This window comes from Centrocercus urophasianus, unplaced genomic scaffold (genome assembly GCF_019232065.1).
Source record: "Centrocercus urophasianus isolate 14NV4802_14NV808 unplaced genomic scaffold, USGS_Curo_1.0 seq_55, whole genome shotgun sequence".
Taxonomy (NCBI): Eukaryota; Metazoa; Chordata; class Aves; order Galliformes; family Phasianidae; genus Centrocercus; species Centrocercus urophasianus.
Genome location: NW_024885144.1, coordinates 1 through 27,079, shown reverse-complemented (window position 1 = coordinate 27,079; position 27,079 = coordinate 1). Strand labels below are relative to the sequence as shown.

Below are 27,079 nucleotides of genomic sequence, written 5' to 3'. Positions count from 1 at the left end.
CCATCCCCCGGATGTGCCATCTAAGCTCTGCCCCCAGTCCTCCTTTCCTCCAGCCGTCTTCATACGGCCGCAAAGTGCGCTGCTGTCGGCTGAGGCTTTTGCGACAGCTTGGGGCTGAGGGGCTGCTGGTATGTTCGGCGCGGCGGAGGAGGATGACGTCGACTTTTTGGCCCCCGCCACCGGGTGAGTGGCCGCTGAGTGCCCCCCGCTGGAGAGCACGGCGGCTGGACAGGCTGCAGGCGGCTGCCCTCCCGCGGGCCGGGCCGCGAGGTTCGGTGTTCCGCTCCCCGCTTGTCCCGGAGCTCGGGGCCGGGCAGCGGGCAGGCTCCCTCAGCCCTCCCCTCAGAGCAGCGGGGCAGCTGAGCTCAGCAGTTTGAGCGTGCGGCGCGTTTGTCGTTCCTCGCGTTGTGTAACTGCTTGCTGCTCGGTGCTTCCCAGCCGTGCTGCTGTTTGCGTGTCCTCCCGCTCCTCTACTCAGCGAACGGCTCATTGCTGAAAGATCTCCGGGTCCTGTCTCAGTGGTTCTGTCCTTGCAGACATCCACGCGCTTTTCTGTCCCACTACCCGGAGTAGCAAAGTTTAAATGGGCTTAAAAAAGCAAAGCTATGAACTTTCATGTGTCTTTCAGCAATAGCGGGTTTACCTCCGGCAGTAAGCCCGCCCTTCTGGCAGGAGAACGTTAAGCCCTGTTGAGAGGATGTGTTTCCTTGAGATTTGTAGCGCTAAATGATGACTTCTCTGCTGTCACATGTTATTTTTCCAGTAATGTAACAATGCACTGCTTAATAGGAGGGTAGTCTTATTCATTGCTTTAAAGTAACTTTTCTTTTGGTGTTGCTTCAGGGTGTTTTTTGCTTCTTATACTCACTTTTGAGGAAATGAAACATCGTTGTGCTGTCAGCCCTCTTTCTTTGTTCTGCTTTTTCAGAACTGTATGTCTAACTACAGAACTGCTTAACAGATATCACCTTATGTCTGAAATGGTTGTAAGCACTTTGTGTGTGATGTGACTTTCAGTTAATGGTGTTCCTTATCTATGAAGTCTGTGTGAAATAAAGTTACTTCATTTTTATTTCTAGTGCAAGATTGGCCTCTCTCTTTGGACTGGATCAGACAGTCTCAAGCCAGGGAAATGAATTCTTTCAATACACTGCACCAAAGCAGCCCAAGAAGGGTCAGACAGCAGCTGGTAAGTGACTGAATTGATCATGTGGCAGGAGGAGCTTTGAAGCAAGTATCCTGACTCAATGAGGGCTTTTGTGAGGAACAGCACTGCAAATATTCACTTAGCTTTTCTTTGCTGATATTATCTTACTCTAGTACTCTCTCTGCCCCTGGGTTATTCTTGCAGTCTGTAGGGACTTGGGAATATTACTCTATAGTCCTTTTCTGGAGTTAGAATCGGAGAATCACTCAGGTTGGAAAAGATTGTGAAGATCATCTAGTCCATCCACGACCTAACCATAGGGATAGTGACTCAACCACCTCCCTGGACAGCCCGTTGCAGTGCTTAACACCCCTTTCAGTAAAGAAGTATTTCCTAATATCCAACCTAAACCTACCCTGGCACAACTTGAGGCCATTTCCCCTCGTCCTGTCACCAGTGAGAAGAAACCAACCCCGCTCTCTCTGTAAGCACTTTCAGATATTGGAAGAGAGCAATCAGGTCTCCCCTCAGCTTCCTTTTCCCCAGTTCCTTCAGTCGCTGAAGTTATTTTGTTCTGTGGAAGGAATATATCATGACCTTCTCACTGGCCAGCAGATGTGGCAGTTCTGTGTCACCGAGTGCTGCTTTCTGTTCTCCAGCAGGTCAGGCAGCCCAGAAGGCACCTGCAGCCCCAGCAGCTACAGGAACACCCTCAGTCTTCATGGCCACTGCGGTTCATGCTTATCGATAGTAAGTGCAGCAGTGGTTTTCTGCATTGTATTTTAGAGTCTGTGTCTCTGGGACCTGAAACTAATCATAAAGGGAGGTATTTTTGGATAAGTAGAAAGAGGCATCTTATAGAGGTGTGTCTACATGCTGCAAGTTTCTGCTCAAAAAAAGCGACTTTTTTTGAGACAGTTCAGGACTGCACAGTTGCCAAGTAAACAGCAAGTTCTCAGTTTGTGCGTTGCAGGGAACTGCATGATGGTGTAGTGGCCTGACATCTGCACAGTTTCTCACCAGCTCTGTCAGAAGCTTATGTCTCATCTTCACTTGTGGAAAACTGAGGCATGGACATAGAATGACAGCAGTGTAACTCTATGTTTGCTGCAGCTGTCATGTGAAGGCTTGCTCGCCTTGCATATGTGCAACTTCCATCTCAAACTACACAATGTATGCTCCTGTTATCTGTGGGTAAGCAAGAAAGTTGTAGTTTCTTTAACTCAGAAGTGCTCCCAGGCATTTTTGGTCATGAGGAAAGGGACCTGAACTCTAAAGAGGAAAAGCAACAGCAGAGGGAAATACCTGAGGCAGGGGCAGTTCCACAGCTGAGTGTCTCACTTCTCTTCCAGTACAAATGGGCAATATTTGAAGCAAGGCAAGTATGGAGCAGCTGTAGTGGGGAGCCATGCTACTAAAGAGGTGAGAAACACTTCACTATGGTGTTTTTCATGCTGAGGATGTGCTGGTATGAAACAATGTTTCTCTGAGCTCACTGGGGATGCTTTTGCTCTGCATGTTGAAGGTCTTAGTTCCACTGCTGCTTATGCCTCTCTGCCTCCTTGGTTTATGTGCTCATTTACCTTGATGACATCTTTATTTTCTGCAGTCTGCAAATTTCTTTGCAAGATTTCTTCTCAGTTGAGACTGAAATATTTTGTGTTGTTTGGGGTGCTGCACCTTTTCTGATGTGGATCTGATGTCGTGATTTACTTGGAACCTCTTTTGACAGCTGGATCACAAATATGTGTGTGTGAAAATCAGTATAGAACACAAATCGGTGTAGTAGTGCAGAGATGCTTTCCTTAAGTGCTATTGGTTTGGTATCTCTCCTTTCCAAACCTTCTTTCCCGAGTAATCTGAGGACATGGCTCTGTAGTGTCCAGTGAGGTGATGTATTTAAAAGATACTTTATATGCTCCAGTCTGTTTGTGTTGTTGGTTTTGGTGTGTTTCCCATCCCCTGATTGATATTGTCTCACTGAGTTACTTATGCTTTGACAAAAACAACAGCAGGAAAAGTACTTCGTTAAACTACTTCCTGAGTGAAGAAGCCTTGCTATAGGTGCAGAAAGGAAAGTATTTTTTCTTACTAGATCATGTCTCATAGTAAATGTCAATGCAGTGTTATCTTTGAATTCTTTAACACTTGTATAAGTCCTTCTAACTTATTACTCAGTCTTTTACATTCCTACATATCATGCATTATGAGCTTTCTGTATTGAGAGGTTAGCATGCTCTTTTTTATGTGGAAAAATGTAGAATTAGTGAAGGCATCTTGCTTACTGCACAAGAATTATTGTTGAACCACTTTGTCTGTTGCATGTTTTCATGTATCCATTATAGCTGTTAGAAAATTACGTATTTTTCCTTTGGAAAATGATGCTGCGAGGTGTATTTTGTAATACTGTAGAGTTAGGCTCAGAATTAAGCACACTCAAATTGAAAACAGTTTCTGTTGGTTTGTGGTTTTTTTTTTTTTTCTTTTCTCCTGCACAATTCTTTATGGAATCCAGTACAGGATTCTCCTTTACATCAGTCAGCAGCAACAGATCGCGTCTGCAAGGATCCACCCAGGCTTTGTGCTCACGGTAAGGCTGGATTAGAAAAGCATCTGGTACACTGCATTGTTTGGAGTGAACCTGTGTTTGCTGTAAAGTGTTTTCTTAGCTCAAACACGTGACTGATGTAGCAAGAGATGGCACAGCGACAGGGAGTGCTGATCTCCTAATTGCTGCACAAGACACTGCTTAATTACCTCTTGCAGAGCCCTATGAAATCAGTGGTTTTAATAATGAAAATATGCCTGTAGGAGGTGTATTTTTATCTCCAGATCACAGATGTTTTTGAGTTTTACAGTCCTAAAATGACAGAGTAAAAAGTCTTAAGTGACAGAATAAAATTCCTCCTGCTAATGTGGTTAATGTGGTTAAGTGACTCAGAAAACACAAATGAGCAAGCAGATGGAAGTGATGGCAGGAAAGTATTTCCACTGAGTCTTGATACTCAGCGATTTGTGATAAGAGCCACTTAAAACATCATAAGCCCTAAAATGGGATCTCTCAGGAAGCTGTTTTCTGCTGATTTTATAGAAGATGGGTGTTGTGATTTGCTGTTAGCTTGTTTTTATGGTGATGTGGAATTTCTTGGTTGATGACTAGAAATCCTACTCTGCAATAACAGAATTCCAATCCAAATGTCTGATCAGGATCCTAGTTTGCTATCTAGTTCTATAAGTTTTGAAGATATGCTTTGAAAGATTGAAGTGTTACGTAGTTACCAGTGGAGAAATGTTTTATTTAGTGTTAAGTTCTGAGAGACTCTGTGTTTGCATGCGGAGGTCCTGCTGTATCAGCACTTGTGAAAAAGAGAATCCTTACAAGTGGAAAATCTCAGTATAACAGAACCTAGCTTCAAAGAGCCATCTTAATAAAGCTGCAGCATCTATGAAGCACTGAATATTTGAACCATTTCTCCCATCATAATGAGCACTGTAATAAGGGCTGATTTCTTCATACTGAAATTGGGTGGTAACGTGGCAGGTTTCTTTCTTTGCCTCTGTTTAATTTCAGTAGCTCATATTTAAAATTTCTGTCCGATACAGTCTGTTTTTTAAATTATTTTTATATTAATTGAATGCATCTTTTAACATACAGCACTGGGCTGATTTCCTTTCCCACAGGTCCAGTCCAACAATTACAGCACATTCTATGATGATCAAAGGCAAAACTGGTCAATCATGTTTGAGTCAGAAAAGGCAACAGTGGATTTCAGTAAACAGGTAACTACTTACCCTGTACAGGATATGACTTGCAACTTTTGTTTGAACAGCAGACAGATTAGGATGCATCTCTTTGCTTCTGGGATGTGAAAAAAAAATCTTACTTTTCACTTGAAGTTCAGCTGTGTCTTCATGATTGTGTCTGAGGCAGGTTTGCAAAGAACTTGGCTGAATTTTGTTTATTAGAGGCAGGGAGCCTGATATTTCTGGTGGGTTTTCTTATCAAGTTTCTGAGGTACTTTAAGACCAATGACTCTAAAGGTATTTTTCTTACTTATATAGCCTTGTAAAATTTAGCACAGGGAAACAAGGAATGCCTCCTGAGCACATCTATAACCTGTGCTTGGTCAGTACAGTAAGAAATACATCAGATGGGTAAGGGAGTCGTGATGGAACCTGCTGCTCTGTTTTTATGGACAAGATGCTGATGTGCCTTCCTTTTGCAGGTGTGCATTGCCAAATACAACAGCTCCCCAGTGCTCGATTCAGTCCTCTGCCAGGATCTCCTTCTTGGAGAAGGGCAGGGAGTCGAAGGAGGGGATTCTCTGGAGATTGCCTACACAGGTTGGCTGTTCCAGAACAGTGGGCTTGGACAGGTAAAGACATTTCTGCTCCCTACTGATGTGTGGATGTGATACTCCCTGGGGGAGATCTGCCACTTTGACCATAGTACTGGTGCTTTAAAGATATGGTTTTAGTCATTTTTCTCACCTTTGGTGAGATTAAATGTATTACGTGTAGAATAATAAGGGATTTCATTACTGTTCAAAGGAGGTGATTGAAATGCTTTTGAATTTCATAGGTAGTCTGAACAAAGTGGTGACAAAGGCCAATGAAGCAGCTATGCTCATTTTGAAAATAATATGATGAAGTAGTAAGAAGACATGAAACATGTCTGCAAGTGTGAAATAGATGAGATTGTTTACAAGCCACCACGATAGGACAAAGCTGGAGAGGACAGAAAAGTAAAGGCAAAAGACTTGCTTTGGGATTCCAAAGTGTTATCTTTAAAACACTTCTCTTTTAACTATTACTATAATTCATAGCAAAGGGCTTTTTGCATTTGCATCACTCTGCAGTTGAGCCTTTTAGTATTTAAAAAACAAACAAACAAAAAACTTTGTTTTTCATCTTGGGGTAATTTTTGTTTCTTTGGGAGGATATGCCTGTCAAAGACTGGTGTGCTTCTCTCCATAAAGTCAATGGTACACGTGGCAGAGCTTGCTTCTGATTTGTAGGAGTTGTTCAGCTGCACATGTCTGAGTTTAATATACAAAATATGTACAGTTGTTCTGTTTGTGCAGTGTTCTTGTTGGATCAATCCTGTCCTGACCATCAAGCTTGAAGCAGTTTTAAAGTCTGAGTCTCCAGCTGTCATTCACTTCAAGAAATTGTGCTACACAATAGACTAGAAATTCTAGTTGTGCTCTGTCTTATGTTAGTTTTGAGTGAATTTTGGAAGGGAAGCAGGAGAGGAAATAGCATGTAAGAGGCCGTAGGAGTTTATGAAACTTGTAAAGCAGTGTTGAGAATCTTGAAACAGTTGAGCAATCAATGTGATTTTGTATTTTTGCTCTTCAACTCTCCAGGTGTTTGACTCAAACATTAACAAGGACAAGTTGTTGCGCCTAAAGCTGGGATCTGGGAAGGTCATCAAGGTAGAACTTCTGGCATTTCACTGTAATTGTCTTGAATCTTTGAATTACTGAAGACTTTGTTCAAGATTCAAACACACTCTCTCTTACATTTTACATTAACTGAGAAACGCTGTACTGGTGACTTATTCAACAAATGTGTATTTCCTTAATTTGAGTGGTGTGTTTAAGTCCCCTTCAAAGTAACAATGGAAAGTTATCCTGTTTTGAAAGTAGGGAGCTTGCTATTCCACAAGTGATTCAACCCATTAGTTAGAAACGGAGTTTCTTGACACCGAAAGAGGAAACTCAGTCTGAGAACTTTACATTCCTCCATGTATGTGCCGCAGGGGCAGAGGGTCAAATAACTCTGGTCTGACATCTGGAAGAAGGGCATGGGAAGGTGAAGACGACTGACAAGTAGTGGAATTGTCTAATAAAAGATAGTAGGACTGCCTAGAGTGTTTTTCCCCCCCTACCCCCAGATCAAACTGTGAAAGAATACTAACTGCAGTAGTTTTTCAATCCAGCTCTTATGGTTTTTGGTAAAGTCAGATTGTGAGTCAGTTACTTTTGTTCAGGTCACTGCCGTCATCTAAATAATTCACATTTGACCTTTTACAAGTTGTCCGTTGTTGAAGGTGCACTGTTTTTGTTGTTTTTTTTTTATTGTGCATCTTGTTATTAATGTTGTCTGGCTGCAATAGGCCTCCTATTAAGTGCCAGTGTTGATTTGACTCTTTGCATTGCTCTGGCTTCTAAGTCTCAGACAACAGTGTTTTCTGTGAGCACTTTTAAAATCTAACCGTAGCAGTTGGGAAGTAATCTCTGAATGCCTCAGAATCCTGTTCTTTGAGTGTTGAGAGAGATTGATGCTGTATGCCCTGCAAGCTACATATAAATGGAGAATTTCTGTATGTTGCATGCTGTTTTTTTCTCCCTTATGGTGCTGTTATGACATGTAAAACTTGTCTTAACTTTGTGATGGAGATTACTGTATCTGTTTGATTTCCTTATGAACATGATGGGATTTGCATCTTATTCTTCAGTTAATCTGCAATCCGTGAAAGGCCATTGACTTGATGTAAGGCGTGGTTTTAGTGCTGCACACTAAAATTGAGCAGGACTTTACAAGAAGCTCTCTGTGCTTTGGAGCCTTCTGTAAATGGTGCCTGGAGCAGTCTTGATCAGTGTGTAATTGCATGACAAGAAACTGTAATGTCAATAGTCATGCTGTTTGCTTTCTCTTCTGGTGCCTGAATACCAAAGGGCTGGGAAGAAGGAATGATGGGGATGAAGAAAGGGGGACGGCGCTTCCTCATTATTCCTCCAGCCTGGGCCTATGGGACTCAGGGAGTGGCTGGCCGTGTCCCTCCAGACTCTACTCTAGTTTTTGACGTGGAGGTTAGGCGGGTGAGTGTCTTCTCCCAGGTATTTATTTTGCATCTGCTTTGTTGTTGGATGCTACCATCTGTCTGCAGATGCTGCTGTTTGCAGCTTAGAAACAGTTATGAACAAAATGCCTCAGGAAGGTGCATTTCTTTTAAAATTAAAACAAAACAACCCATCTAGATTGCTTACTAAGCCATGTCTGTTCCAGCTGTTTTGGGATCTCTTTATTGTCTTACCTGTGAGCTATTACAACTCCAAATAGTGAGGACTGACAGGTTATAAAGACTTTGCTTCTCCAGTTGCAAATGGTGAAATGTTCTCTTGTATGTTCCAAGTCATATGTGTTCTCCCTTGAAGTGAATAAACTTGGCAAAGGAGTAGTCATCAGAAGTAAGCAAATTGCTGGAAATCCTTTTTGGGAGCGAGGGATAATGTTTTATTTATATGTTTCTTAAGGTGAAGCTGGTGAAAGAAGGCTCTGGCTCAGATGGACAGAGCATTAGTTCAAGGGATTCTCTTGCACCTTCACCAGTGCCTAATTCAGATGGCTTCTCTACAGACCCTGTTTTATTGCCTCCATCTGCAATACCTCCAAAGCCTGGGTAAGCAGAAGCATTATTAAAACAACTTGCTGCATTAAAATATGGTAATGATACAATGATATTCTGAAATCTACAAGTAATGCTGCAAGGAATCTTCCAAAAGTAAAGGGGAAGGAAATACAAGAATTGTAAGAAAAATGTGTGGGGGATGTTGTACTTGGTGTTATTTAGAAAAGCACAATATTAGATCCTAAATTTCATTTTTATTAACCACAATTATTAACCTGTCTGTTTGGTTTTTCAGGGAGCCAGCTGTTAGGGCCAAGTCCAACTCCATCAGTGAACAGTTAGCTGTAAGTGCTGTTGCTTTATTTCCCAAGTAATTTGAAGCTTTATGTAGGGAAGCTTGGTTGTTTTCACCTTTACATTAAGTATTGCTGAAGGTCAAGCAAACAGCATGCAGGATACTCTCAAATATTCACCTTATTAACAACAGATTGTTTGTGAATGAGATGGCAAGACATGAGGAATTGCAGTCCCAGTTCTGAGTTCTGGTTCCTGCTCTTGAATGCCAAGTCACTTTGCTCATGTGCATTCTTGTAAAGCTAATTGTCTTCTCATATAAATGGACAAGTTTAAAATGGATAGCAAAGAGTGGTTGGGACATTCTGCACGAGATCAAGATATGTCTGAGGGTAGAAAAAGCTGCTGAGTGACTTCCTTAATTTGGAAAACCCATTCTTTACAGAAAAGTGTTCTATGTCACTTCCTTATTGCTATGTTTTGTGCCAGTTTTTTATGTAATGGCGGCACTGTGAGCCCAGAAGGGAAGTACAGAAAGTAAGGCAGATTTATACATCCATCATTTTGCCTTGAAGTTAGCTTTTCAGTCACTGAAAAATTGGAAGATGCAGGCTTATATAGATGAGCTTCAAGTGGTGCGTTAGTGACTTAGGCCTTTGGCAGGGTTAGCCTTCTGTGCTATCTGAAGACACAGGACTGAGTGACAGAGGAGTAACTGCAAATGTTTTCTTTCAGAATCCAGACGTAGCAAAGGCAAAGCTAATTTCTCGGATGGCTAAAATGGGTCAGCCCATGCTGCCCTTCCTTGCTGGGACAGCAGGCAGTCAGCTTGACTCTAGTGACTCAGAAATAGAGGTACGTTAATGACTTACCTGAGATTTTGTTTTAATGCTTTCTATGTGACTTGCCTAAAGTAGAGTTCGTAGCAATAGCCCTCCTTTCTACAGGGGATGCACGTTGTTTCTGTGGCAAAAAAAAATTTCAGTAATTCCAGTATTCCTGAGTAGTTCAGATGAATTAACGGGTAATGGCTAGTGTCAAATAGACTTCAGTTCAAACTGTTAAGTTGCTCTTTGATGTCCATTTTAATATGTAGAATGTTTTTAGGATCCAAATTCACTGAGAGGAGCAGCACAACCAGTGGTTTCATCTTCCATGAGATTGTCACAGCCAGCTCATGCAGTGCTGCCTACAGTGTCATCACAAGGTAATATGCTGGGGAGTCTGCCTTGGGAACAGGAATTTCACTTTGCTGTGGGCTTCAGGTACCAGGGCTGTGAGTAGAAAATTGCTGTCAGGAACTGAAGGAGGAGCTGATAGACTCTGGTGAGATGTACTGATCCAAAGCTCTGTAGTATAATTCATAAAGCATGAGACTGACATCTTTATAGTTTGTTTTCTTTTTTATGATCTTGTGTACACATTTCTACTTGAGGAAAAGTAGCTGTATTACAGAATAATGTGTGAGTTGGCCTTCCATCCTGTCATTCAGTGTGCTGAGACTTCTGAGATATCTGTGGCTTGCAAAATCTGTTGGTTGAAAATGTTGGAAATGGGCAAAAGGGCATCAGAAGGCTGGCAGTTCAAGAACAGGCCTGACCTGTTTTTCCATGGTAGAGCAGTGAATATCAGCTGAGCAGCCTTCAGAGTCATTTTGTGTCCATTAATTCAAAGCATCTTTGTATGACAAAGACTTTGTCTAAATTGAGCTTGTGGTTAGAAGTGAAATTTTCATGAAAGATAATTATTTGATCCTACTCTCAATTCTTTGACTGTGATAGATTTTCCCAAGCCTGCAGGCAGGCTTGCATTAAATTTTTGGTCTTTTCAGTGATTTTTTTTTTTTTTTTTTTTTTTTTTTTCCTTTAAAAGATAAAATATCTCTAGCAGCTTTCTGATGTGCTGGATTTCTTTGTTCCCTTTCAGTAGCTCAAGCATCTGGTTCTGCACCTCCAGTATCTTCTGCTGCTTTAATGCCTGCAACCATCCAAGCCCACTCAGTTCTGCCTGGAGGAGCACAGGGCTTTCAGGTACCAAATTCAAATTGAGGAGACTGTTAGAACTTGTGTTTTTATTCAGAAGTCTTTTTCCTCTCTGTTGCTGGGAGAAAGAACTCAGGCAGCATATAAAGCTGACAATTCCAGGCTGCTTTCTACAACTCTGGCACTCTGAAGTAACATGCTTCTTAGTTCTTGATTAGAAAGGACTTCTTGGACAAAGAATTAACCATCCCTCTTCAGTATCAGCTTTGTGGTGGATAAAAGAAATTTCCACAGACTTGCAGGGTAGGTGAAAATGAAGGCTTTTATTTTAGATTAGGTTTTCCATGGTTGTGTTTTCCTGGGAGAGCTCCCTTACCTACATCTTTGTGGGTTGCTTTTCATCCAGCAAAAGAGCAGCCTTCTAAAGGGCTTCCAGTGCCACAGCTGTACAGTGGCGTGACCTGCTCAGCAACAAGCTTCCTGGGTGCTCAACAAACATGCTAAAATGCAGATGCTGAAGACTTGGAGCAAAGCCATTGTATGAACAATTCTATGAATTGTAAAACCAAGCTTATTACTGTACACAGTTTTTCTTTAATCTATTTTCTGAAAGTTCAGGAAATCAAACAGTGGCCTGTATCATGTGGAAGCACTGCTTATTTTTGAAGGATCCAGATAAAGAAAATATTGGATAAGGAGTAAAAGCACTGTGAAGAAAGAAACCAATATGTTGCTTTGGCTTTGTGTTTTCTTTATGTTGAAACTGAGGAAATTTTACAGGTAACTGTGTTTAGAAGATGAACTTCTCTGTTGAAAGACAGAAACTAGGAATTAGAGTGAAATTTTCAAACCAATAGTTCCAAATCACTGTGAGGATAAAAGTTGACCCTGATGCTTCAAGTTCTTCTCAAAACTTGGAAGAAGTTCTGTGTATTGGTTTGGTGTTTTTTTTTTCTTTTTTTTTTTTTTTTTTTTGACTGACAGTATAAATTGATAAGAGTGAAGTACTCCTAGTCTTTGACACATTCACAGATTGTTCTGTAGCTGCTTCTGATGAGCCCTGAGCAGGTTCAGAAAATGCTAGATAATTTCCTAGGAATATCCTCATGTTCAAGTTAGTATAACTTGGAATTACTATACACCCAGTTAGCTGCAGGGAGCTGTTCACATGTTGATCTTTACCTCTATGACTATAGGCTAACGTACATTTGGTTAAGCTTTGGTGAAGAAGATAACTTGGTAACTCAAGCACGTAGATATCTAAGCCTTTAAAGAATTGTCTGTGCTATTTTTCATAGAGCAAAGTTGTTTGTGTTTCTTTGACTTTCTACTCTGTTTCTGTTTTCATTCTTTTCAAATATAATCTTTGTTTCGGGGTCTAAAAAGTCATGAAAACCATTTTAGTATGAGGGGGGAGAGTACCTAACCTGTCCATTTTGTTTTGCAAGCCATATCCAGGCATGCCATTTGCTTATTCCCAAACTGCTACATCTGCTTCTCAGCTCCAGCCTGTAGGACAGATGTATCCTGCACCTTACCAAGGTATGATTGAAAAGCACATGCTTTATGGAAGCTTTTAATACCTGCAGTGAGCTGTTTATAGCAGTGGTGTTGGGTGGTGGTGGTAACATACACATATTTACCCTGGCTGTAATGTTGTGCTGTTGTTCTTGTTTTTAATTACCAGGGAGGGACAAATGCTTCCCAGTAAATATACGTCTTTCTTTCTTTCTTTATGGAGAGCAAAAGGGAGGGAAGCTGTAGTTGTATTCCTAAAGATATGTATTATTAGAGGCATCTTGCAGCTGGTACTTCCAGTTGCAAATATAACCATATAAAAATAACAACTATCTTATTGCAAATACTTCTTAAGCAAGTGAAGCAATTTTAACAGCTATCCTGTCACATAGGGGAAGAGAATTGAGAAGGAGGAATTAGCTCAAAAATGGAATGCAACCTAAGAAGAGCAAATAGCATTTAAAAAAAAAAAAAAAAAAAAAAATAGAAAACCCCTGTTGTAGATTTTGTGTGGACTTGAGTATAGCTGAGCATTTCTTGTTCAGTACACGCTCAGAAGCCAAGTTCTGTTCCTGTTGCTTGATCACGCCATTCTGTGCTGTTCAGTGTTATGAGGGGTTCTCTCCTGTTTACCTAACTGCTCTCAGGTAGCTCAAGAATTTAAAAAAAAAAAAAATAGTGTGGATACAATGTTTATTATTTTGGATGAGGGGATTCAGGATGAGGAATGCAGTCTTGAGAGGAGGGAGGAAGGAGGAGGTGTGAAGTTGGGGTTGGAAAAAGAGAGTGGCCATCCTCTCTAGCAGGTTGCAAACTGGTAAGCATTGCTTCTAATACGTCTGTGTGCAGACACTTCACCCATGTGACTGTGGAACTCTCTCCTTTCCATTCAAGCACCTGGGGACGTTACTTCCTTTTTGATGACAGAAGTTCGGCAGCATAACACTGAAATCCGGCTGGCTGTTAGCAAAGTAGGAGATAAAATGGATCATCTGGCTGCCAAGGTAATGTATGAGTAGGCAGGATTGACAACAAAGTTTCTGCTGTTTGCTTTCCAAATACAGTATGGAGAAATGGCTCTTTGTAAATACCTGCATCAAGTTTGTGAACAGTATCTTAATGAGCATTCCAGTCTTGTCAGACCTTGAAATGGTAGCAGTTTGGCTACTATGGGAAAAGTCTGTACTAGCTGTGGGGGAGGTGTTTACTTCCTTAAATGTAATCTAAGGCATTGTGTTCGGAGTGCTTCACTGCTGCACTTCAGGAGATGTCACAGTTTTTGTAGCAGCCTGTGCCCTGGAGGTGGGCAGACAGAGAAGTGAAGTGGTTCTGTGAAATGGCAGATGGTTCACACTTACCTGCATCCATGAATTCATTTCATCTGGCGGTTTCTACAGGTTGAGGAGCTGAAGAAACAAAATGCCGGGAACAGTTCACTACTGCCTGGTATCTCATCTGTTACTATGGAAGCCTCTATGATCATGAGCAACATCCAGCGGATAATCCAGGTGACCAAAGCCAGCCTTACAGGGCTATTTCTATAAGGAAGTGCAACCCACTGTGTTATTTCTGATGAAGATAGCTTTATTGGCTTGGCCTAAATGTACTTTCATCCATATGCTTTATTTCTGTATGGCCAAAACCAGCTGGCTAGGGAAAAGGGTCTACAATGATCTACAGCCATTTCCATCCCCATCACACCTGTATGCACACCTGCTTTTCTGTGCACCCAGCAATTTTCTCTTCTGGGACTTTGCAAGTCAGAGTTGATGTACTTATATTTAGTAGTCCTTGACAGAGAACTCAAGTGAAAGAAACTTAGTTTCATTTTGAACTGGTATGGACTTAATCCACAACAGCTTGCAGACGTAAGGTTTGCAGAGGAGATACTGTATTGTGCAAAACACCTCTCATAGCTACTTAGTTTTGTGTTTTGTAGTTTTTCTAGGCAGCAGCTTTACTATCTCTTTACCTGTGGTGGAGGAAAAAAAAAAAAACAAAAAACAAAAAAAAAAAAAAAAACAAAAAAAAAAACCAACCAGATGTAATATTCTGAAGTACAACCACTGTGCTATTCCTGGGTTCTTGCTGAACTTAGTATGGTACCTTCTTTGATGGCTTGTGGTTCACCGCAGGAGGTGATACACCTCACTGCTATAAATCGTCTGAACAGAACAAAAACTTCCTTGCAGCAGGACCTGAGTAGGGTGAATATTCACACTGAACTGTTCTTTAGGAGAACGAGAGACTGAAGCAGGAGATATTTGAGAAGAGCAGTCGAATTGAGGAGCAGAATGAAAAGATCAGTGAGCTGATAGAGCGGAATCAGAGGTAAGGAGTGGAAGGTGTCCACAGCTGCAAAGAGTTTCTATCTTACATTTGTTTAGATATAACTAGGAGATGTCCTATCTCTAGAATGGAGAGAAGTTGTTTTTGTTGTTGGTGGTGGGTTTTTTTTTTTTTTTTTTTTTTGTATTAAAATATTGGTGCTTGTTAATCCCCCTTTGTCTTTGCAGGGCATGTCTCCAAATGAGATCTTACAGTAAGCATGAATATGTAAAAGGGAAAGATCTCATGCCACTTTCTTTGAGCATACTTCCTCTGCTTCTGGGGGTTATTTTGCTTTTGCTAGCCTTTTAGTAAAGTGGGAGAAATTTTACAGGAAATTGTGTTCCCAGTTCCAGTGAGTTCCAGTGTTGCGTTCCATTAAGTTTATGAAGGGGAGTCACTTATTCAAGGAAAAAGCAGAAAGCAGTGGTTACCAGGCTATCAAAAATCTTGGCTGTGTGGTAGGAATCATAGACTAGTGGCAGAGAGGCAAAGCACGTATCTGAACTGACGTAATCTGTGCTGAAGGCTGGGAACATCCATTCCACCCTGTGGAGGTAAGGCACTTCTTAGTGCAGGACATGATACAGAATTGTCTGGGACTTCTCATTAGTGAAAGCTGATTTGAAATGCTTTGTCTGTCTCATCACTTCTTGCTCCATTTGTGTATTTATAGAAGTGCTTGTGCCACCTTCCCCTGTTTTCAGGTATGTCGAACAAAGTAACTTGTTGATGGAGCAGAGGAACCACTCACTGCAAACAACAAATGAAAACACACAGGCAAGAGTGTTGCATGCAGAACAGGAGAAGGTAAAGGCATGCTGACAGCATTGTGGAATCACAGACTTATGGCTTCAGCCAGGACAGCTGGAGTCAGATCTCATACAGGACGACTGCAGTTTTCAGTGTTTTGAAAGCAGTTTAAAAAATGAATAAATAAATGTTTTCATGGCTTTCAAAATAAAAGCAGCACAAAATTTATAAATTCAGATTGTTGTGCTGTCACAGCTTAAATACTCATAGTTTAACAGGGAAGTATCTGGTTGTTAACTTCATAAATACATGCCCAACATGTGGAGGTGTTACATGCCTCACGTGGCATGGTCTGGCTGAAAATGCACGTGGTTGTGCTGACAGTTTAAAAAGAGTTTTTTCTTTTTAATTGGCATAAGATTGAGTATAGCTATAAGAAAAACAGTTTCCTGCTTAGAGCTTCTGTATTGTGTTTGTGCTTGGTTTTTTTTTTTTTGTTGTTGTTGTTGTTGTTGTTGTTGTTTTTATAACACCTCTTTTAACAGCAATCAGGGGAGTTGTTCCTAGGGTAATGTGTTGTGCTTTTATGGAAGGGGCAACTGGAAGATCGCTTTCAAGCCAGTTAAATGCACTTAGGCATGGCTTTTATATTGTGAAGTGCTCTCATGAGGCTCTAGCCCTGGTAGGGCAGCAGCTTTGAGATCTCTAATTGCTTGATGTCTTCTAGGCTTTCTCAAGCCCTGTCAGCTAAATTACAGCACCCTCTCTTGCACCATTCTCCCCATCTAAGTTATGTATCTCTACAGTCCAAATGTGATAAGATAAATGCTTGCTCTGTATGAGTACCATGAACTGGTGCACCAAAATTCTATGGAAGTAGCTGCCCTCCAAAGTATGCTAACAGGTGCTTCTGCAGGGTAAAGAATGAAGTCATGTGGCTGATACGTGTGTGCTCCTTCATCAGCAGGTGAAGGAGGGATGTATTTTTTCCACTGAGAGTTCAGATTGCATACCTATAGCTGGAAGTGTGAGAGTACCTAACGAGGAATAGAGTGAGATGGCAGATTCCTTTCTGTCAGTGAGCGTCCTGCTTGCATGGGGGTGGGAGCATCTTCTGGAAGTACAAGCAATAAAAGGAAGTTTTCAGGCATCATCTGCAGTAGGATTTGACTTGACTGAGCAGATGCTACCTGGATGATGACTCTGTTACATTAACAGACTTCAGGCTAGACCAGGTCAGCCATAATTTGCACCAGAGAAGCTTTTCGCTAGTTTTGGTAGAGGATTGACTGCAATCTGATGCCTGGCATTCCTTCCTCTTCCTTTTATCTAATGTGCTATTTCCATTTATAGCTTCGGTAGGAGAAGCAGGGAAGAGAACTTAAAACTGTTTTATCTGTTCTTAAAAAATGAGCTTTGCCCTTTGTTTCGTGATAGAGACCAGGAATCTGCAGACGAAGGTCCCTGAGAGGAGATGTTGGTAACCTGCTGCTTTGGGATTATAGATCTTTGGCCCTGGCAGAGCACGTCAGTTTTCAATTAAGGCTCATGTTTCATAACACTTGCAAGTAGCTGCATGCTCCTCAGGGCAGTGATATGGTAGTTATGTGTAGGACCTGGTATGACCAGCCTGCTGCCTGCTTCATATAATTCCTGTGGTATGCAGTGTATCTGCAGTGTGAAGATCCCTTCAGGTTCTTTTAACTCCCTTTTCCCCTTCTTCCATCTAAGCTTTTACAGTTCTTGAATAACTTAAATGTTTCTCTGGCATATCTCAGGCTCCAGTAATAAAACACTAGCTGTTCTGATGATGATAAATGCCTCTGCCTTTCAAGTTGTGTTCTTAACTCTCCCTGTTTCCTGTCACTGCTTTTTCTTCCTAGCACATGCTGCCAGTGGATCGGGGCTGGGACCAGGTGAGGCAGTGTGTCTGCTGACTATGTAGATGACAGATAATTGTGGTACCCAGCTTCCTCCTGAGGATAGTTAGGATTTGGTTGACATGAAAAGAACTGCCTCCGATCTTGAATTAGCACAGATCTTCCACTCGGAAAGGGGCTTTATAACTGACAGCGGTGTAGCTGCTGGCTGCCTCCTCCTTGGGGAGCCCTTTCAACAAACTTTACCCCTCTGCTGCTCGTTTCATCTCCCTCACGGGAGAAATAGCTGTGATTATATAATTGTAAGATCAGGTATGGATTGTGTGAGATTCTTTGTACCTGGAGGCTAGAGCTGAGCTGGTACAGGCATGGAACATTTTCAGTCTAATAACTGTTCCTGGCTTAGGATTTCCTTTTTACTTTCCTTGAGGGCACACAAAGATAACAGGACGTGTTAAAATAGACCCCCATCATATATCTAACAGGTAATTTTAGCATGCTAGGAGCCTGTATCCTGAGTAATGAGATGGTTATGGAAACATAAGAAAACAGATCTGGTTTGAGACATTCTCTATCAACATGGTTCTCAAAAATTAACAGTGCAGAATCCCAGCCCTTGGGGTAGCATGTATCATCCTTGCCATGACAGGAAAGATTTTGCATACAGCTCTTCTCTGCCAGGTGTTGGTCATCTTTATTTCCTTCATGGAGATAAGCCTGAGAGGAGCTTCAGGAGGGCTTACCACTTAGAGCAGCGTGAAAGCCTGTCAGGGATCTGAATGCAAGCAGAGATGTACAAGCTGTTCAGGTGTTCTGTGCAGCAGGGACTGCAGTTCTGCCTCTGCAGAGGATCCTCTGAATCTTGTGACTTAGGCGACAGGAGTTGAAACCCTCCTTTGTGTCTTTGTCTTGGTGACTTGAGCCTCTCCAAATGCGTTGCTTACAAGCTGCCTAAGGAGCTGTCTCAGAACCAGCTTTTGTGTGAGTTGCTGGCTTCAAGCAATGCTAAATCTGAACGGATTAACAAATGACTCTGGGAACAGTACTGCTTCAAATGGCAGCTCTAGCCGTGCAGCTCCCTCAAGGTGATCGTGCACCACAAGCTTGTGAGGGGATGTGCTTATTTTGCTACAATAGCCCTATGTTATGTGTGGTTGTTTCAGTGATTTGTAAGCTTCTTGAGAATAATTAGTCTTAAAGTCCAGGCTTTACCTTGAGTAGATAGTGGCATAGCATGAAAACTCAGTACCAGTGCTGATAGCTCTATTCGAGTCTGAAAAATGTGTTTAAATTATTTAAGGGTAAAAAAAACCTGGCTGAGTTAGGCAACATAATGAGGTTGCTGGTGGCCTTGTGCACCTTTCCAGTCGGTGGAGACAGTAACATGGCAAAAGGTGATTAGTACCTCTTCAATTAGGGCTGCCTGATAGATGCTGGACTCCTGACAAGGTCTCCACAGCCTTATTGTTCTTCCTGTGAGCGCGGTTCTGGCACCTCCTCACATTCACATATCCTACAGTTTCTTTTTTTCCCCCTTTTCCCTGCTGTTTTGTGCCACAGGCCAAAGTTGCAGAGGAGTTGGCATCTGCCACAGCACAGGTGTCCCAGCTGCAGCTGGAGCTGACTGCACACCAGAAGAAGGAAATGGATCTGCGGAAACAGCTCTCTGCTGCCCTACAGGAGGCAGAGCGACACGAGGCACAGCTCAACAAAATGCAGGCACAGTTAGCAGGTAAAATTTAGCTTGTCCCACGAGAGCCCCTCCATGCCATTGTTTCCTCTTCTGTAAGTCATACGTTTTCCTTTGTCCTGGGGTATTTATTCCTGCTTTCCCTGGGATCAGTCGCAGGGTATCGAAGGATAGAGATGTGCCCAGCTGTCTGAAGGGCACATGCATCCTTGCCACTACTAATAGGACAGTTGGCTGAACTGATGAGCAAAGTCACTCTGACACAGGGGTGCCTTCTGTAGAAGCAACTCTTGGCCTGTCTATCTGTAGAGGATCTAGATTCCCTATTGATCAAGTTTAGATCAAGACTGAGGTTTTAAGCACTCCTGCTTCACAGGAGCAGCTTTTGATACATTTGTGTTCCTATTGCAGATGTAAACCGAGTCAGCATAGTTGTGCAAAAAGCACTGCTCCTTTCTGTCAGCCTTTAATTTGAATCACATAGTGCTGAAACCCACAGTAAACTGTATTTCTGCAGAGCTCCAAGAAGCCTCGGAGGACACCCAAACTAGATTCAAAGCTGAGAAGCAGAGCCGTAAACACTTGGACATGAAGATTTCAGCACTGGAAGAGGAACTAACAGACCTAAAAGTAGAAAAGGAGACTCTTGAAAAGGTATGTTTGATGCTAGAGAGATGCAGGATTTCAGCTGTTTGCTAGAAATGTGCCTCAATGATGTTACTTGTAGGCATGGAGCTTAAGTGAATCTTGACTCATCTGCAGGCAAGAATCACTGTGCTGGTGGATATTTCATGCTTACGTGATATATTTTTCCCCACTCTTACTCAGTTCTATGCTAACCTTCCTACCTATTAGATAAATCTCAACTTTGTTTTGAAATAAGATCATCTCCTTAAGTAAGCTCCTCTAGCAAGAAGAAAAGAAGCTACTTTGGTGCAGTCTGGCCTGTGCTTAAGTTGTGTTCTGTACTGCAGAATCTTGCTGAGAGGAAGAAGAAATCCCTCTCTGATAGAGCTCAAGCAGAGGAAGAGATGGAAGAAATACGCAGATCATATCAGCAGGAATTGGACAAACTTCGACAGTTGCTGAAAAAGGCAAGGACCTCAACTGACCAAGCAGCAGCAGAGCAGGTAAGGAGCTGTGGGAGCTTCTCCAGCTGGTGTCTAGAAAACTTGCAGTGACCCACAGGTAGGAAATAGTAATTAAAAACTACTTGGGCAGTGAAAGGATGAGAACATCAGTCGCTTGCTCTTAGGGTTAATTTCAACACAGGGTTCTCTTCTTTGTCATTGTATAATGTCTTTGGTGTTTGTCACTGCTTTTTGACTCCAAGATTTGTATTCTGGAGTTTTGATGCAGACTGGCATGCAGCATCACATTTAGACTGTCCTGAGAGTATGAGAGAGGCATGACCTTGAACTCATTTTCCAGTAGAAAGACAGATGTGTGGCTGCTGATGGGTGAACAGCTATGTATTAAAAAAAAAAAAAAAAAAAAAAAGGTAAGGAGATCTGAAGTCTGGGACAACTCGTGGGGTTGTGGTTGGAACTGAACTCTGAGGTGGGGATAGGAGCTGGTGATGGCTGCCATCTGCATGTAGGAAGTCCAGCCTCGGGCAGGTGATGCTGCTTTCCCACCGTTTGTCTGGGCCCTGAGCTTTCAGCAGTTTGTTACACAGCTTCAGATGAAGTGCATGTTTGTTCCTGATGATCTTGCTCCTACGGGGGGCAGCTGTCACTCATCCAGGCAGAGCTGGAATCCCAGTGGGAAGCCAAATGTGAACGGACGCTGGCCTCTGCCAAGGAGCAGCATGTGAGGCAGTATCAGGAGGTGTGTGAGCAGAGAGATTCCCTGCAGCAGCAGGTGTCGCAGATGGAAGAGAAGGTAAAGGACTGTTCCTTATTGCTGAAATAGAATTCCAAATAATTGATGCCTGTAAGTCCTCTGCTCCCTGATAGTGGTTGGACTTTTAACCTCTTGGTTGCCTGAGGAATTTGACCTAGTCTGCAAGATGTTGTGTGCATCTCTTACACTGGCTTAGTGGGCTAATGAATGAGCTTGCTGTTGCAGCTCCTGAGTGAGCCAGAGCCAAAATGATGTCAGTGTTGATAGGCTAAAGCAACGGCCACCATCTCTATACGGTTCTATCTCAATGATTGTTTTTGAGCAGAAATAGTTTTGAGCTGGATGACATTGAACAGAGCTGTAAACTGATGGTCCTTGTCTTTCAGCTGGTAGCTCTGAAACGGTTGAAAAAAGCAGAGGAACAAAAATTGTCTGAGCTTCAGCAACATTTGGAACAACTGGAGCCTATCAAAGAGAAAGTAAGGAGGATAACATAGCAGCTGAATACAAACTGGAGTGTAGCAATGGTTAGCCTCAGGCCACCTGTGTCCAGAACAAGAACATGAGTTCAGGAATGTGAGAGGGAAGGAAGAATCATGTTGCTTCCAGCAAACCAGAACAGGCTCAGTGATGAGGCCTGGTCCTTGCCTTGCTTGTGGATTGACAATTTGCCCTTCACTTAAAGACATAAAAAACAGCATTGCAAACTTAGTTCCACAAATAGCACTACAATTGTTGTAACTTCGAGTTTCTCTTTGGCAGTATTCAGCCTTGCAGTCTGAAATGGTGATACTGAAGGCTCACTATGAAGAATCTATCCCAAAGCTGGAGAAGAATCAGGACAGATCTTCACCTATGAACTTCACAGAAGAAGTGAGCTTGAATAGCCAGTGTTTCTCCTCACCCCTATCCTTTGGATTTATTTTCTCCATGAAAGCACTATGGTTTTGATAATAGGACCTGTTGAGGAGCAAAGGAAGCTTAGACTTAAAACTTGAAAACATAGCAGTGTGTCTGCCTTGGGTTTGTGCAGCCTGCCTCAGTTTTGGAGGAATGGGTTTGGTGTGTGTAATAGTTCTGATTAAAATGACATGATATATTCTACTTTGTTGTGGAATCCTGATTTGAAAAGCAGTTAAGTTCCTTGAGTCAGCATGTGTTTGTTTGGGTTTATTGCTCCTTTGCCCAGGGAAGTACCTTTTATCTTCTACCTTTGCTTCAGATGTTAATGAACTGTCTGCTTCCTGCCTTGCTCTTTTCCAGGTAAAGAAGATAATGAATGGGGTATTTCATTCTCTTCGGGATGAATTTGAGCTGGAGGAGACATACAGTGGCAGGATGGTTCTAGGTGTTGTCATGAACACTATCAAGGTACAGTAGCAAGAAGAGAGAATGTAATAAATGTGAGAGATTAAGGCTTGCACTGAAACAGAGTGTAAGGGGTATGAAATAACTGTGAGGCAGAAATGAAGTGTGGGTAGCAAAGCAGCCTAGTAGTGGACATCTCAGATGCGAAGGTTGGTCTTGGATGTAACCTACATTCTCTTCATTTCTTAGACTGTAACACTGCAGCTACTCAGCAAGCAGCAGGAGAGACCAGAGCATGACAGTAAAAAGGAAGAGGAATCTGGAGTGGGGAGACCAGAGGGATTGCTTAGAGCAAAGACAGACCAGGAGGAGCATGTGCAGCACGGCCCTGCCCGGGGTGCTGTGTGCTCTGCTGATCCCAGAGAAGTGAGCACAGGCTCATCGTCGTCTGGCCACAAAGGTGAAGCTGCAGCTTCTGCTCCCGAGGCCAGAATGCCTAAGGAGGAGCAGGCACTGCACAGCAGTGGAGTGCTGGAAGAGGAGGAGGTCCAGCAGGAATTTCTCTCTTCTGGAGCTGAACGCTGCTTGAATGCTGATAAGGGGCCTGAGCTTGTAGAACAGGTCATCCCCAAGGTGGATGAGGATTTTGTTCTGGCTGAGCAAAAGCAGGAGAGCAGCCCCATAAAGAAAGCAGAGACTGAACACGGTCCCTTCGGAGTGTCCTTGCAGGCAGAAGCTGCAGATCCTTCTTTTCTAGAAACCGAGATGGAAGAAACGGATGTGGCTGTGCTTGCAGACAAACCAGCAGCAGAAGAGGAGGCAGAGGAGCCTGTGGGAGGTTTAGAGCCCCCTCCCTTAAGTAGCGAGGGAGAAAACTGCACAGACCCATCACATGGAGCTGGTTCTGACCAGGAGCCTGCTTCAGTATCCAACACGGAGGAGAAGAGCTCAACTACCATCAGAGAAGTCCCACAGCAGCAGGAACCGGGCTACAGCCCCAGCCAAAATGGCTCCAGGTAAGATGTAAGTGCAGGGGTGGCTGCAGTCCTATCTTCCTGCTGACAGGCTGGCACAACAGCAAGCACCAGTGGCTGATACAGCTGTGCTGTAGCACAGGACAACACGTGTAGGGTTGAGGAGCCTTCTGGTGCTGGTCTTGGATGCCCAGGCAGCATCTGGCAGAGTTCAAGTTGTTCAGGGCACACTGCTGAAAGTGGGTGGAGGTGGAGGTGGTGGTGTCTGATGTGAATGGTTCCCAGCTGAGCCTGGAGAGGAGTGTACAGTTCCTGTGGGATCTGTTACTGGTGGCTGCCACATCCCATCACTGAACTGTTGTGCACTGGTGAGTGCTCTGTGCCTTAAAACGTGAAGCAGAGATGGTCTGGGTGTTGAGACTTTGATATCATTCTTAATAAAACACACAAAAGGAAACCAAGGTCCCATATTCTGCAAGTGAACTGCTTGTTCTTTATCTTCCAGGCTCTTTGAGGACGAGGACTTCTTCAAAACAGCATCTCTTAAATCACCAAAGCCTCGAGTTCCCTCCGAAGAGGAGGATGAGGAGGAAGTGGTACGTGTTTCTCTCCACTCCCACTGAACTGACTCAAGCATTAACCTGCAGTTTATCTGTGGGGGCTGATTGGCCCCTGCTGGCTGAGGTTGGAGCTTCCCAGAGATTCTCTGTATAAATTCAGCTTCTGGGTTTGTTTCTCACTGCAATTGGAGGTGTTGCACAGGCTGGAATGGTGACAACAAACTCTTGCTTGCATTAGGCGTTAGGAGAAGGTCATGGGTTAAATAAGGGGGGTTTGTTTTCCTACTCCCTCCTGGCTCTTGAGCTCTAAGCATCTTTCCTGAAAGATTAAGCCATCGTATGACAAACATAAATACCATCAATAATGATGCTGCTTATTTATCGTCTCCTAAAAGTTGATGCAGATTTCTGATCAGAGCTCTGTGGCAGTTACTGAATACTGGGAAGCTGGTAAGGCTGACAGGTTTCCCTCTGCTTTGATTTCCAGAGCATGAAGGGTCACCCTCCTCCTGCTCCACTCTTTGGTGATGACGATGATGATGATCTGGACTGGCTGGGATGAAGAGCTGCCTGCTGAGCCTGTTAGGCCTCCTGTGGGCACGGCCACTCCCTGTGCACATAGCACTTAATGAGCTGCATTTGTGGGACAGCTGTGAACAACCAAGGACTCCTCGGGCTCTTCTACTGCAGACTGACAGGGCCTGAGAGCAGGAGTCTCCCTTTGCACTCTCGGGCACTCAGACCCGCTGTTCTGAACTGACAGACATGCACAGAGGTTGGGATGAGCTGGAGGAACCGACCGGTCTCACTGCGTGTTTGTATTGCTGTCCTTCTGTGAACCATTGATTGATTAATCAGAAACTTTATGCAAATTTGAACTACATAAAGTGCTTCAGAAGAACAAGTCTGGCAGGACCCTGCGGTAGGTAACTACTTTTATAGAAGACAGACTAAAAGTGAAGATCTCTTGGCAATGATTCTGTCTGCTGCAGCCAGCCCAGCCTCTCTCCTGTGCCTTTTGCTCTGTTGCTGTGATGAATGCAGCACGAGTGAATGGAATGGAGGCCGGGTGTGCTGTAATGCAGCCTCAGCTGGGCTCTGCTGGGAGCCAGGAGTGCAGTTCAGCTGCTCAGTGTGAGTGGAGCGAGGAAAGAGGGCAAGGAGGAGAGGCAGCTGTGCAGAGGGGTTGGATTTTGGATTTCTTGTGGCGCTTCTGTTCTACACTTAAAGCAACTTAGAAGGAAGGAACAGTAGATAGTGTTGTTAAAACAAGTAACATGCAGACCCCTGTTCCATTAATAAGATGGAAGTTACTAGGGTAATTCCACCACTGAATTTGGCCTGTGCCATCTTCTCTGGGGAGAAAAGAAGTGTCTGTGTGCAGCCATCTGTCAGCTCCCTGCCCCTGTCCAGCGCTCTGTATGGCAAAGGGCCAAAAGCAGCTGAAACTGGGGAGGAGACCAAAGTCTGTGGAGCAGCCAAGTAGCTGCTGGGGCCGTGCTGCTGTCATAGGGTGAGTGTGGCTGAGGTTTCCTAACAGCTGCTCCAGACATCAAAGAATTGAATCGTATCTCAGTGCTGAAGGTTGATGGCATCTGAGTGCACAAACCCTGGTGTGCTCCAGCCTCCCTGCTGCAGCAGTGCCCTGTGCAGGTTGCAACTAACACATTCCACTCCTTGTTTCCTGTTACAGGTAGCCTGAAGGACTTGCATTTCATTTCTTGATAAATAAAGTGCAATTAAACCTGTCTTTTCTGCCTGTGGGTGGCTTTACTGCAGTCTAGTTGCATGCACTTAAAAACCAAGCTGCCTCTTAAACTAGGAGAAAAATGATCTAGAAACGCTTCTAGGAGGACATGATGGGATGTACCCCGTGGCTGCAAAGGGAAAAATGACTGGAGACGGCTCTGGACCAGTGTGCATCTTTAATATCTCATCCTTTCCCCACTGCCCTTCCCCAGCTGCCACGTCCCTGTGTCCCTCTACAGGGGCCTTGGCTCTGCTCTGAGAAAGCACAGAAAGTTGCTTTTTGACAACATTTCACCAATGGCAAAACAGCACAGACCTTCCCCGTCCCATCTCGTGTGGCCCTCAGGACCGGCTGGGACGGGCGATACCCATCTCTGACCCCTGAAGTGCACCAAGGTGCTGCAGATCGCTGTGCATTGCCGTCAGCACCCTGCAGGCTGGGCACAGCCGCAGCCCCTGCTGCCCTTCTCCTGGATTCCAGGTGTGAATGCAGCCCAAGGAATGCTGCAGGGCGTTGTGACTCCTGCTGCCGGGATGGCTGGAGGCTCCAGGAAAGTCGTAAATGCAGCATGAGCACAGCCGGGTCCCAGGGGGTGAAGGAAAGCACTGAAAGCAGTTAATTTTTAGTAGTCTGATGTCCTGGGGTCCATGTCGGTGCCGCAAGGCCACGGCTGAGTGCGCTTCAGCTGCCACAGCACGGGGCTGATCCTGTAGGAAGCAGAGCCCCCGTCCTGTCCCCACCTCACTGCGATCCGATGGCTGAGCCCGAATTCCTGACCCAGCTGCTGCCTGGAGGCGAGACGGGCTCCAACAGCGCATGGTGGGGTCCGCAGTGCCGGCCCTGAGCCTTCCGTGCTACTTGAGGAAGACGAGCAGGAAGAAGGTGGCGACGATAAGGATGAGGATGCCGGCGGCGAAGCCGAGGCGCAGATTCTCCACGGAGGTGAGGGGCGGCTGTGAGTCCAGCAGCAGCCCCCTTCCCGGCAGCCCCAGCACGAAGGCTCCCGGCGCCTCGGGGCCACGGCGAAGGCTGCAGGGGGCCACCATGCTGCTCACCGTAAAGATGGGAGCGTGGGCTGCGCAGGCCACCTCTATGGCCATGGAGTGCCTCGAGGCCCGACGGGCACCTCTGCCTTCATCGTCTTCCTCCTCCTCCCCGGCTGTGAGCTGGGGGCGGTGCGGGGTCCCCGGGATCGGCGTCAACCCACGGCCTCCTGGGGCCATCTCGGGCACCAGCGTCACCATCCTGCAGAAGGGGCAGCTGATGAAGGCAACGGTGGCGGCGCGGCACACCAGCTTGCGCAGGCAGTTCTGGCAGAGGGAGTGGCTGCAGGGCAGCTGTTGGGGCGTCCGGACGCCCCGGTACGCCTCATAGCAGATCCCGCACTCCCCGCCGGTCTCCGGCCCCGCCGCCATGCCGCTCCCGGGCAGCTCCACGCCGCTCTCGTGCTTTTGAAGGCTGGAGGCGGCTGGAGGCCGTGCCCTGGAAGGCGGAGGCTGAACTTCAGCCCGGCCCCGGGGTGCCCGGCGGCGCCGGCCCGGCTCCTCCTCCACTGCCCGGGGCTGCCGTGGAGCTCCGGGTGCCCCAGTGGCCCCGAAAGCAGGAGACAGAGCCAGCCTTCCCACCAGAGGTGCGTAATGGATGGGTGACCAACCCCAGTGCGTGACCACGTGATAAGTTATCTGCCCACGGT

General features: G+C 44.5%; 1 protein-coding gene across 3 annotated transcripts; it reads left to right on the top strand.

Moving 5' to 3' along the window:
- Window positions 1-25,386, top strand: FKBP15 (FKBP prolyl isomerase family member 15). Of its 3 annotated transcripts, none has more exons than XM_042835878.1 (29): window positions 1-183; window positions 1,080-1,189; window positions 1,810-1,897; window positions 2,500-2,569; window positions 3,663-3,737; window positions 4,829-4,927; window positions 5,374-5,523; window positions 6,517-6,585; window positions 7,831-7,974; window positions 8,410-8,555; window positions 8,800-8,848; window positions 9,534-9,653; window positions 9,906-10,005; window positions 10,725-10,828; window positions 12,229-12,322; window positions 13,193-13,302; window positions 13,696-13,806; window positions 14,535-14,629; window positions 15,334-15,436; window positions 18,820-18,991; window positions 19,467-19,603; window positions 19,924-20,079; window positions 20,681-20,833; window positions 21,181-21,273; window positions 21,557-21,667; window positions 22,058-22,165; window positions 22,352-23,118; window positions 23,582-23,672; window positions 24,124-25,386. In XM_042835878.1, the coding sequence occupies exons 1-29, from the start codon at window positions 131-133 to the stop codon at window positions 24,196-24,198; spliced, it is 3,753 nt and encodes a 1,250-aa protein (XP_042691812.1). In that variant the 5' UTR covers window positions 1-130; the 3' UTR covers window positions 24,199-25,386. The 3 variants fall into 3 exon arrangements, with proteins under 3 accessions (XP_042691812.1, XP_042691813.1, XP_042691811.1); XM_042835879.1 differs by having other exon boundaries at window positions 1,807-1,897; window positions 10,728-10,828; XM_042835877.1 differs by having other exon boundaries at window positions 1,807-1,897.
- Window positions 25,387-27,079: the final 1,693 nt, after the last annotated feature.

What these genes read in the sequence shown, in the direction of transcription:
- FKBP15 (XM_042835877.1), top strand. Translation starts at nt 131, where the DNA reads ATGTTCGGCGCGGCGGAGGAGGATGACGTCGACTTTTTGGCCCCCGCC. An exon ending in GGAGCCATGCTACTAAAGAG is followed by an intron (nt 2,570 to 3,662) that starts GTGAGAAACACT and finishes TATGGAATCCAG; the next exon opens with TACAGGATTCTCCTTTACAT. An exon ending in TGGATCATCTGGCTGCCAAG is followed by an intron (nt 13,303 to 13,695) that starts GTAATGTATGAG and finishes CGGTTTCTACAG; the next exon opens with GTTGAGGAGCTGAAGAAACA.